The 11897-nt window shown below is 38.9% G+C and overlaps 1 protein-coding gene and 1 long non-coding RNA gene across 2 annotated transcripts; one reads left to right on the forward strand and one right to left on the reverse strand.

Annotated features, from left to right (window-relative positions):
- Positions 1-1307: 1307 nt before the first annotated feature.
- LOC145479726 (uncharacterized) lies at positions 1308-3341 on the forward strand. Its single transcript, XR_014048454.1, has 2 exons — positions 1308-1889; positions 2364-3341. It is a non-coding gene; the product is annotated as an uncharacterized LOC145479726 (long non-coding RNA).
- A 218-nt stretch (positions 3342-3559) lies between these two features.
- Positions 3560-9525, reverse strand: LOC145473911 (acid-sensing ion channel 2-like). Its single transcript, XM_081455090.1, has 7 exons — positions 8608-9525; positions 7641-7800; positions 6856-6915; positions 5814-5888; positions 4059-4467; positions 3784-3875; positions 3560-3681 (listed from the first exon to the last, which is right to left on the reverse strand). Exons 1-7 carry the CDS (start codon positions 9523-9525, stop codon positions 3560-3562), a joined length of 1836 nt encoding a protein of 611 aa, XP_081311216.1.
- Positions 9526-11897: the final 2372 nt, after the last annotated feature.

The following is an 11897-nucleotide window of genomic DNA, read 5'->3' on the forward strand; positions in this document are numbered from 1 at the left end:
TACTAACGCAGGTTTAACACTGTTTATTGACCACTTTATGGCTTCTTTAAAGAGTGTCGGCGATACTTTTGGAAAATTCACATTACAAATGATGTTAATTGGAGCGTTCGAAAAGTCGAACAAAGAGAGGAAAGTCGAAGAATTAAGTTCTAATTTGGCTATCCATGAAAACAATGTTGGCTCCATTTCAGAGGCGAAGAAATTAAAGTGCTAAGCCTTTACCATTCATTTTATCTTTGCCTTATATGTGGGTTGTGTTATTGATGAAATATTTCCGACCAAACATGGTTCCGAAGTTTATTGTTTTCTAAATCAAAAAGAAAACAGAAAACCCTTGATTATATTTGCAATAAGGCGAAAACGCCAGCTGAAAACTGACGTCGACCATTGACCGCGATTTGATCTGAAGCCAACATGTGAAGTCTGGAGCTTAAAGGTTGAAAAAATTTAAAAGATTTAGCGTGCTACACTCTTCAATAGAGAGAAACAAACGAAAAACCGTGTACATCGCCGGCCAAAGGAACAATTCAATAACCAAAATTACCGCAGTCATTAACAGTGACTCGCGCAGTTAATTAAGACGCCAACGACTGAGAGCTTCTAAGGTATTAGTCTTAGATAAAAGAGGCATTGAAAGAGTAAAGGTTTTGACAAGTGGTTTAAGAACAGGAAGCTTCTACTCTAGATCGGAGTAAAGCATCAGTCGTACAAGTCAAACGCGAACAAGCGTAAGGTATGATTAACTTTCTGTCAATTTATAGGAAGGCAGGGTAGAGATAGCTAAAAATGACGCCCCCGTCCAATTTCATTGAAAAAGGCTGTCATTCCCAGATGATAGATCAAGCTTTAAAAGTCAAAGCAAGGTTAACGTGAATTGCGCAAAAAGTACGAGGGATAGAAATAACAGTCAGAGGCCTTCGGTAAGCTGAAATAATTGCTATGCTTATTATATATGTCTCTTTGTGATTCCAGAGCCGTAAAAGTTTTTGTGGTATTCACTATAATTTTATGAAAAAGAGCTAAACTATATTTCGTTGCTTTATAGCTCTAGAAACGACATTAAAATGGAGGCTAAAAACTTAACAGACTTCAAAAGGAATGCCAAAATTATGCGCGCAAGGAGTATTCAATGGTCGTTTTCAGCGCAGATGTTTACATTTTGAAGTTTACAGAATCAAAGCGTTTCTGTTTTTTTCTGCACTGTCATCTATATCCATAATTATGTTGAATTTAACATACCTTCCTCGTCCTCCATAGATTTGTAAAACAGTATTATAAAATCACCCAACAAAAGATCTTTTTAAAGGGTTCCAGCGACTCGAAACTAAAACACTCTGATTCAACAGCTCTTCAACTTTTCAATTTGTACCGGAAATTACAGCCACTACATAATTACAAGTACTGTTGTTCGCAATGTTTCAGAAGGGTTTCGTAAGGAAGCAAACAAAAGAAATAGAAACTCAGATTGAATCAGCTGGTATATGACACAGTTACATCGGTCTTCGATTCTAAATTCTGAATTTAAGGCACCTCTCTGCTCAGAAATAGGAAGCTTTAGCAAACACATGGGCAACGGATATGAAAACGCCACCAAAAACGCCACCAAAGCAAGGGTTTAATTAATTAGCAGTGTAATGGTTTAACACGTGCGTTTAAATGAAGTTTTTTTCCCCTCCTTTTTGTAGAAAGCATGACGTCATCTTACAAGTTAGCGTTGTTATTGATCATTCCTTGCGTTCTTCTTTCGATGTACTCTCAAAATGTTGAGGGACAGCTTCCCGGAATTCGCTGGGGAAGAGGTTTTCAAGAAGGCGATGGTCTTCAAAGAGAAAGCGAGGGAAAACTTTGGGGACTGCTGAAAAAGAGGCTTTATCGACTTCAACTGGATGGTAACGTTTTATATAGTTCCAAGTTTATTTTGCTTCATGTTTTGATCTTATATGGACTATAGGCATAGTCATAAGAGAGAAAGGCAAACAGTATCATCTGAGATAAGTGCATTATCACTGACAGATCAGTTCTGTCTCAGTAAACAGCAGGCAGTTTTTGAATTCTAAATATAGGATAAGTGTAACTTATGTTTTCACATGAGACAGTGGGTAGCAGGGATGGCGCAGTGGTGAGAGCACTCGCCTCCCACTAATGTTGTCTGGGTTCGATTCCGCCCCAGTGCCATATGTGGGTTGAGTTTGTTGTTGGTTCTTAGGGTTCTCCGGTTTTCCTCCCGCCCTCCACAAAAACCTACATCTCCGAATTCCTATTCGACTAGGATAGAGGACCCGAATGAAAACCAGTTAAGGCTGATGTGGCTTTCTCTCTAAATATTGCAGTTTTGTCTGTTTTTAATTTTCTTCTCTCGGCAGATACAGCCCAAGACAAGGAGGTATCGTAGGTCATCCAGACTACTTGACAAAGTCGTCGATAATGAAGGAAAATGATAAGGAATTTACAAATACGAAATTTATTTACATTTTACCATTCATTGAAATCTCATCACGAACAGGTTTCGTATAAATTTTAGGTAATTACAGAATGGAAATCCTTGTGTTGTTGGACGTCCTGAATTCATTCTGTATTCCTGTTGCTCTCTATTTAAATGTAAAAGGTTAAAGTTTCGGTTTATTGTCTATATCATCCATAATAAATTCAATGAGTACGTCAGTCATTAAACAAAAGTACATCGACCATTGCTGTAATCTAAATTAGAAGCTATTAGAGAATATCCCAGTTCTCAAATACTAGCCAATCTAAATAAAATAAAGAATATGCCAAAGGCCTGTCGTTTTTTTTTATGACTGAATGAGATGTAAGAAGGAGTATTACAAATGGGTTGAGAAAAATTCGCTCGCTCGCTCGCTCGCTTGCTCAGTCAGTCTGTCAGTCGGCCAGCAAGTTGTGTAATTTTGCTGACCCGTTTTTTGTTGTTGTTGTTGTTGTTTTGTTTTTTGTTTTGTTTTGTTGTTTTTTTTTATCAAGGGATTGTTCGAAGAGAGGGTTTTAAGAGGTTGTGGAGAGCGAGGTTTTAGGGATTCTTAATTAGTAAATAGATAACTGTTACGCTTGGACAAAGTTGGAAAAAACGTAACACAATGACCCACTCCAGACGCATAGTATGCATAAAATAAATATGTTTGAGCCCAGTTGTGCATAAGCTTGTTCAAAAGACTGTGATATCTTGCTTGCTGCAATCATGATTAGATTGATACTCCTTAAAATGTTTCTACTGATACAAAAGGGACATCTCCCACTCAGGCTTTCACGTACCAGTTAGTTACTGGACGAGACTAGGACAAATACAGAAATGCCTTTTCTATTTTGTATGTTATAGAGAGTGAGCATGACGTTTAAGGCAGATGGCAAACGGCAAAAATTACTTCTAACCCTAAGTTTTATTCTTTTCTTGTAATCATTAAATTAATCACGCAAAAATAGAAAAATGTCTTCTACTATTCACCACAAATACAAATATTTTCACTCTATTGTACAGACAGCTTGAGACAGACGGCAAAAGTTTCATTTTTGCCCTTTACCGTTTGACGTAACGTCATGCTTAATCTTTCTATTGTACTGTAATAACTCGTGAGATCTTGCTGCAAAGTCTTCGGCAGGCGAAGTCAACGAACTCAAGAACAGTCAGCATGCTCATGCCAAGAAACAAGCCAAAGGTGCCACCCAAAGTTGCTTAAATGAAGAAAAATAAAATCATTCCTTATTTCAAAGGATACTATCAGGGCGATTTTCATAGCTAGTTAGTCCGTCAACGTAACATAGAGGGCAACTTACCAAACAGATTCCATGTTTCAAAAACTGGAGTTTGCTCAATCCTGTCGTAACTCAAATCTTGAAAATAGATGTCCAACGAAACTATGTTTTCACTGCGGAGGCAAAAAAAGGGGTTTACCCGGCTCTTCTGTTGGTAATTTTAAATACTACTTATGTACAATCTCATGAACAATACACAACCTGCATTTCTGTAAGCCTGGAAGATTCAGTTGAAGAGTGCTATAAGCCAGATGAACGTGTCAAGAAAACGCTCAAGATTTTTCGAAAACGCTTACTCTATGTATTCCTTCTGCTCGGAATAGGACATCTTTCGGAAATCGTCGTAGATTGAGAAAGGAAAATTATCGGTTTTGTTCAGATGTGATTTCAGCCTTTTGATGAAAACATTCCTTTGCAGACCAGCGTATGACAATGACATCTCGTAGTCGGTATGTTCGCAAGGCTCTGGGCAGTCCTCCTCACATTTGACCTTTTCTTCTGAAGTATCAAATCGAACTAAACATATGCAAAATATACAGATATATATCAAATGCAAAAGCATACCATTCTGGCCTGTCATATATGTAAAGGTCGGAAGGACTCCGTAAGTACTCTCATTATGGATTGGGTGGAAAATACAAGAATCCATGCTGTTCAACGTGCTTCGCCCGACTTTTTCATACATTTCAGTCCCGATGAGTGTCCCTTCAGTCAAAACATATTAACTGGCGAACTTGCAATGGTCGCGTGTACAGTACACAGGATGACCCAATACCACATACTATGATTACCAATTGAGTAAGGCGCGACGGGATTTTAGTAACCAGGTTTTAACGTTCTAATGGTGTTGTTGTCATGGGAAACAGGTTCCGTTTCCAGTGGCAACTTGTCGACCTTTGACGTCAATAGAAGCAAAGCGTCCGAAATTTAGGAGACGCTTGGCTGTTGGTTTTGTTACCAAGACGAGAAAAGTTGCCCGTGACAGCACCGTCACGTTAAGGCCAAAACCTCGTCACCAAAGTTCAATCGTCCATTACTCGACTGATAATCGTAGTACACTGAAATTCACTAAAGACGGTGAGGTATCAGACCCCATCGACATTTAGCTAAGACCTTATTTATGTGATTGGTTTAGATGAAATAAATCACTGAGCCCAAGAAGGAGCGGCACAAAGACGACGAGACGAGTTCCTAATTATTATGGGATCGCTAGCAGGTACTGATTCAAGTGCCAAAACGTGATACCACACTAAAAAGTCTTCAGTGTGTGAGATATTACAGTGATGTTTCCTTTAACTTATTTCTTACGGAGTCTTTCAATTACTGTCAAAGTGTAACACATTCTTACATTTATAACGAGGCAATTTTGACTTGAACTATACAAACCTATACATATTCTGAACCGTCACTAAATTGTCTTTAAGATGAAGGTAATGATTAACTTTTTTGCATAAATTAGCCTTGTCATTCATTATCTTTTAATGTCATTTTTCTTCAAATTTTTCAAGTTTTGAGATTCTAACAATGGTTTAAGGCAAACCGTTTGCTAAAGTTATGCTTCCTATGATACATGTAAGTTTCACAACTCTTCTACAATAGATTAGAATTCAAAAACAACAGTTAACAGGCAACCATTGATACAAATAAAGAAAATTATAATTTATGCATAAATTTGCATGACTACTGTTTTTCGCTTCTTTCAAATTTGTGGTGTTCGATCTTCAATTGGTTTTTCAACTGTTTCTGAGTAATACACAAGGTAGGACATTTGAACTGTCTGTATGTTTTCTGATAATGATATGAAATAATAATGAACGAAAATAATAACAATAATAATAATAATAATAATAATAAAAGAACATAAAATACTGTAAATGTTAAATAATCTTAGTTATCTTGGTCTACAGTTTATGATAAAGTCAGCCAAGAATAGGTTTTCTCCAATCCAAATGTGTTAAATAAATGTACTATAGTAAGTCTGCCTTGGTGTGCCAGGTAACTCACCACTATACTATTTGATTTTAGGCACAGACTGACTGCACAGAGCTCACAGGAAGTGATTGAACAAGGTGGTCGAGGCCTCTTTCCTTGTTCCTCATTTTCTTCTTGAGCTCTCCTGCGTAGAGCTGAGTAAATATGAGAACAAACAGCACAAACAACTGGCAAATGGGCCCCTACATTCCTAAGTCGCAGTGCAGTAATTGGATCTTTCTTTGGTCGGCCTATCGCTTGACTCTTAATTCTGTAGCTCTGGTTAGTGGCCTCCGGTCAGGCACTGGTCTTTATGATATCTGCTTATTTAAAGCTTGACCACAGAGGACCCGAACACTATATCAGCAGCAAAAATAAATGTGCTGTTATTTACCTGTGTTCCTGTGTCTTTTTCAGTCGTTTAGAAGGGATTTGAATGAAGCGAAGGCGGTTTACATTTCCGAGTATTAGGGGGTTTAAGAAACCAGGACGCGACACGAAGAACACCGTCGATTAAAAAATTATATCATATTTTACCTACGAATCTTGCGATACTCTTAAGTCATTTTCCTTTGTTTCCTAGTGTTAAAACCATCACGAAATTGAATCTCGGACAGGGCGAAACATTTGAAAAAAAAAATAGAAAAATTAGCCGTCGTGGTTCACGTTCTCTAGACAACGCAGAATTTGGTCATTTCACGTTGTTGTTTTGTAGAGGACGGCAAAGAAATGTACCAAGATTTATAAAGCACGTGCAGAGCCATTGTTTTGCTCTCCTCGTGATTATAACCCTCAGGTTTCGACTAACATCGTGAGAATCTCTCCCCTCGATGCGAGTCAATAGTTAACGACGGTAACAGAAACTTGCAACCTACACGGAGCGTCATAATTACAAAGTGGCAGACGAGATAATATTCGGAAATATAAACCGCCTTCGCTCCATTCAAATCCCTTGTAAACGACTCAAAAAGACACAGTAACACGGTTAAATAACAGTACATTTATTTTTACTGCTGACATAGTGTTCAGGTCCCCTGTGGTTTGACCTTAATACGCCACATATTTAACCATGGATAAGAAAGAGAATATCCATGACTCGATTTAACTGAATTTTCTACTTACAAAACGCAGGAAACATACAAAGCACAGTGTCATTTGGGGCGCAAAATGGGACCTTTGCATCTGATAGAGAAAACAAAGCAAAGATGTTATAAGAGTGTTCATTTTTTTATGAAGCAAATCTATATTTCGGCAATTGATCAAAATACAATTATGATCCCGAGTAGAGAGAAGCAATGTGATAGTATCTCACCAAATAAACAATAGGAAAGAAGGATCTTTCTTGAGTAGCGGATTTTGGACCTGTTCATGCGGAGAGTTGTCCCTCACGGGAGAGTTTCCCTGCCCCCAGAGTCATCTTTCGCCGAGCCATCAGCAATGTTTCTATTAACTAACGTACTCAGAGGCTACAAGAAGAATTCGCAACTAGGTGGTGGATTTGTGTCAGAGTTGCCTCGGTGATAACGCTGTTGTCCTGGCTGACCGAACCAGAAATTGGCCCTCCCGTTTGGTTTGGCGTATGTGCCTCGCTTTGTCTCTGGTAGGGGAGCCAAACATATTTTAAATCCAGGCCCACCTAACCTTCAATGCAAGTGACCTTCCACCCAGGATCACCCTATCTTCAGTGCGAGTGACACTCCGTCTACGGTCACTTGGCTCATTAGCCAACTTTGTGATTACTCTGATTAATAATATATGAAAAGCTCTATCGCTAAGGTGCTCGGTGTGGAGGGTGACCCTCCAACCAGGAACAGCTTTACTCCATGTAAACAGGTCCTAAGAAAGAGTGAGCTTAGCACTATACACTGAAGAAATTTCACTGCAGTGTTAAAACGGAAACATCTCACCTCCATATTCTATGGGATGACAACCGCATTTCTTGATTACAAACTCACTCATGCACTGCATCAAACAAGCTGACTTTGAATATGTGTAGCCGGTGTCTCGCAACATGTAGAGTGTTCGGTTGGTGCAGTTGGTGGAGTAAGGTGTTTTCAAATTTATTATCTGTGGAGGGAAATTGTGGTTGCTTTGTGCATTTTTGGAAAGAATAAGTATTTAGATTTACACCTTGTTAGCGTGTCCCCTAAACGATCTCGGTGATATTTTATATTTGTTTTTTCAAGGGGGCAAGCTCCCAAACAAGAAATAGTAAAGGTTAAGTTCCATTTATAATCAGTCCTGGTTCCAGGTCAAGTTAGTCTTCTCATCGTTCAAAAAGCACTTGTGGAAATTGGCTGAAAATAGGAATGTTAACTGTAAGGTGAATGAATACATTCTCGACCAAAAACCACAAGTGTGCCATTTTCACATTACTTGTTTCTCTTTCTGGGAGAACCCTAAACTCAGGTTTTTGCAATGCCAGGCTGATGAGGCTTAACAAGACCTAACAAGGCCAAAAAAAAAGCCGCTGATGGCTGCTCTTTGTATTTTTTTAGCAGCCACAGAGTCTTCCACCTCTACCATTGTCGCCTTTGCGCGCATTCGATCGTTGTCAGCTTACCCCTGCACGTTCTGTTCTAATACAAAGGGTAGCCACAACTGTAAATAGGTACGTATGCCATCATAGATGGGGTCGACCTTCTTAGTTTCTCATTTTCTTCCCCTGCTGTCTCTTAATAAAATGAGGTTAACAGAGAATCAGGAAATATTTACTGTTGTAAGTTTACAACACCAAAGAATATCTAGTAAGAAACAAATAGCTTCGAACTCTCATTGATCAATGCGCATCCCCACTGACCCCTCCCACTGGTTTAAGCTGTGGGTATACAAATGTAAATAACGAGCAACATGTAACTAGACTTTTGATCAAACCTTTTTCCTTTTTATCGAGCACAGAGTGCGAACCCCTGGATGGACAGCAAAGCCAAACTGTTCCATCAAAGGAAAGGTGTGTTGATCGTGCACGAGAACTCTGAGGCCGACGATGGGGATCCGCGGATTATCCAGGTAACTGTTTCTCTCGACATTCAACGAAAGCTTCAAGCCATTTAGGTCACCAGCAGCGGTAGCATCAATTACGAGGCTATCATCGTGCCCAGAATTGAATGTATAGCATTGACCATACATAGAGCTAAAAAACGCTGTAAAATTATCGGATCCACAAACCATATTATTAATAAAACAAGAATCAAATACTGGACTTGGAAGGAGCATGTCTTCAATTCGATGACCAAACATTTTGATATAATCGTGTTTTGGAACTTTGCCGCCATGGATGCGGTGAAACAATTCAGGATAGAGTTCCTTTGATTTGTTAGTAAAGGCATCTTTTGAATTTGCAATCGTTTTTGTATAGACCTCAAGTATTAATTCGATTTCTTCCTCGGTGTAGTTTGCCGTATTTAATAAGTCTTTCAACCGTCTCCTGTTTACGGAGTTGACATTGCAGATCGTCACGGCAGGGAAGCGTAGTTTTTCGTTATTGCTGGTCACTGTTAATATTCTCGTTTGGAATGGTCGACGATAGAAAGCCCTCACAGAACTAAAAATGTCATAACTGCAGTAACTAAAGGAACCTATGAGGATCAAAGCCCAAAGTAATCTCATGAAAATGCTTCCAGTGAACACAAATCGAATTCCATGTAAGGTAGTCCTTTCAGCGAAAGAACTTAACGTTTCTGGTCTAGGTTGGTAAACCGATTTTGTATTCGTCTTGTGGTTGGCAACTGTAACCTCGTCAGCAGCTTTATGATCAATCTGGTAGCTGTTTCTTTTCGGTGTAAAGGCCATCTTTTCTGCGAGAAAGGCTGGCAAAGCATACAACGCGACACGAGGAACGAAATGCAATGATGTGGTCCTTCTGGTCAGAAAGAATAAGGAAAACTTATAATTCTGTGATAATTGCATCGAAGTTAAATTGCGAACCAGACAAGAACTCAGTTGGGGGCAGGTTAGATTTAAGACTATGTTTTTATCAAAAAAATTGTTTGGTGAACTAATATTAAAACTGACTAACACTATCCAAATAATTACCAAAAGAGATAGGAACAGATGATAACAAGTTTGCGCTATATGTTTCAAATTGTTCAGGGAAAGCGTTCTCTTTAATTTGTGACAAATTTTGTTTCCTGTGTTATTGAGACCAACTGACGTTTTGCAAATGCGATTGTCAAAACTGGTCTATTGAAGGAATTCAGATACTTGCTGATAAATAAAATTGTGATCGTGACTTGAAAAAGTGGCGCGCAAACTCAATTGTTAACGATGGGAACAAGTGTCTCGCTGTGATAGCAATTTCGTTTGGACTATGATTTTCTTGGTTTTAATATCCATCGTTTTTCTTTTACCTGGATTGAGTGGCTTTGAAAAATTACGACCTCACAACTAGTCGTTATTAAATCACCTTGAAGCAAATTTCGCGATCAATCGCTTGGACGCGGCCAATCGTGCTTCAGAAAAATAGGACATCATCAGCATCCTTCAGGTAATTTGATCACGAAACGTTTATTCAAACCACTGATTAACAAAAGCACCTGCTTCAAGCAAGATTCCTGTTATAATGAGGAAAGCACTTGTATCTATGATGGTCAAAAACTCGCGACGAATCTTTTTTAAACTTGCACTTCGAGGATCTCACTGAGTTTCAAATTCATTGAAACATTTTAAGACCGTTAACTTTTAGCCTCAATCGGGAAAATGTTTGGCTGATTTTGACGCTTGTCAATCGCCATACCATGTACATCTCTGCGTATCATGAGTTCTTAAAACGCGTGGTTGTTGTACTAAATTTTCCGGAAGTATGCCAAAATCTGTCAAGCTAGCATTACTGTCATCCCTTTGTCTTATGCAGTCTTGATTGCCAACCACTGCTCCGTTTAGCAGCTGCCACGAGCCGTGGTTGATCAATCTGCCAAGGTAGCATTACAGTCATCCCTCTGTCACTTATCTTACGGACGGTTGATTCCTTTCAGACAGATAATTCGTCTATGGTACAAATTCGGCCAATGAGCGTGACCCAAATTATAGCCATTTTCAACGAGATAAGTGCGGCAGTTTATTTCCAATGAAAAATATTTTCCGATAGTCTTTTGCACTATTAACAATTTCCAGTTTCTTTAAAATTGGTATCTACAATTGGTCTCGCATGCGCAATTGGTCTTGCATGTCCAATGAAAATCTTCAGTCAGAAATATTTCCCGCTAATTTTTTTGCAAATAATATCACTTTCTTTCGATTTTCTGCGACTGAAATCTAGGATTTGCTGAAAGATCCGCTTGCAATATTCGTTGACGCAGCTGTATGTAAACGATGAGTAAATGCGGCTTATGACGCAACTTTCCTGCTGTCTGACTCAGGAAGGGGTCATGAAAGACAGAACAAACATCCCATGACGTGTAAACGCTGTCAACAAAAATCTTCCTCGCGTTCAATGTGCGTTTGTTTATGCGCAGCATGGTATACTGTGTTGTTTTCCACTATACCTTCCTAGTTTTAATGATTTGGCCACTTTTGCATTAAGATGTTATGAAGCTCCATAATTTTTTAGAATTTTCGAATTTTCTATGTTTGGTTCGTGATCACCATTTGCTTATCATTTTGCAGCAAACACGTTGTTGTCCTGTGATTCTGCCCATACACTGAGTCTTATGACTGCAAGTTGTTTATCTCAGTTTTTCGTGAGTACTTAGGCTCCGAATAATACCCATCGATGGTCATGTTTGGGTTCGTCTACTGGCCACAAAAGATCCGGTTTAGGTTTTGGATGAGAAATAAATTATTCTCGTTGTTGTTCTCTAAGCTTCTATTGGTTGTTTCAAGAACTTTGTAGTTTGCCTCTGAAAGCCGCCCGGGTATTTAAGTGCGTGTGCATTTGTTAGTCAAGAAGTAGAAGTTAGACGAATATTGCGTTAGACAGAGAAATTAAAGACCCACAGACAGATTCTCGGTGCCTCCTCGTACTAGCAGCTGCAAACCAGCAAAAAGGTTGGAAATTTAGCGCCTGCGCGCAATTACATTGCTAGCCCTTTTTTCATATTTAACTGAGGAAAATGCAACTCTGTAACTGAAACTTTATAGTCAGTATACATTTTGATTTCAAAGCCTCCATGTAACGTTCCTGTTTTGCATTTTTCATATTCACAACATCATTACCAAATAGGCCA

This window comes from Orbicella franksi, chromosome 2 (assembly GCF_964199315.1).
Source record: "Orbicella franksi chromosome 2, jaOrbFran1.1, whole genome shotgun sequence".
Classification (NCBI taxonomy): Eukaryota; Metazoa; Cnidaria; class Anthozoa; order Scleractinia; family Merulinidae; genus Orbicella; species Orbicella franksi.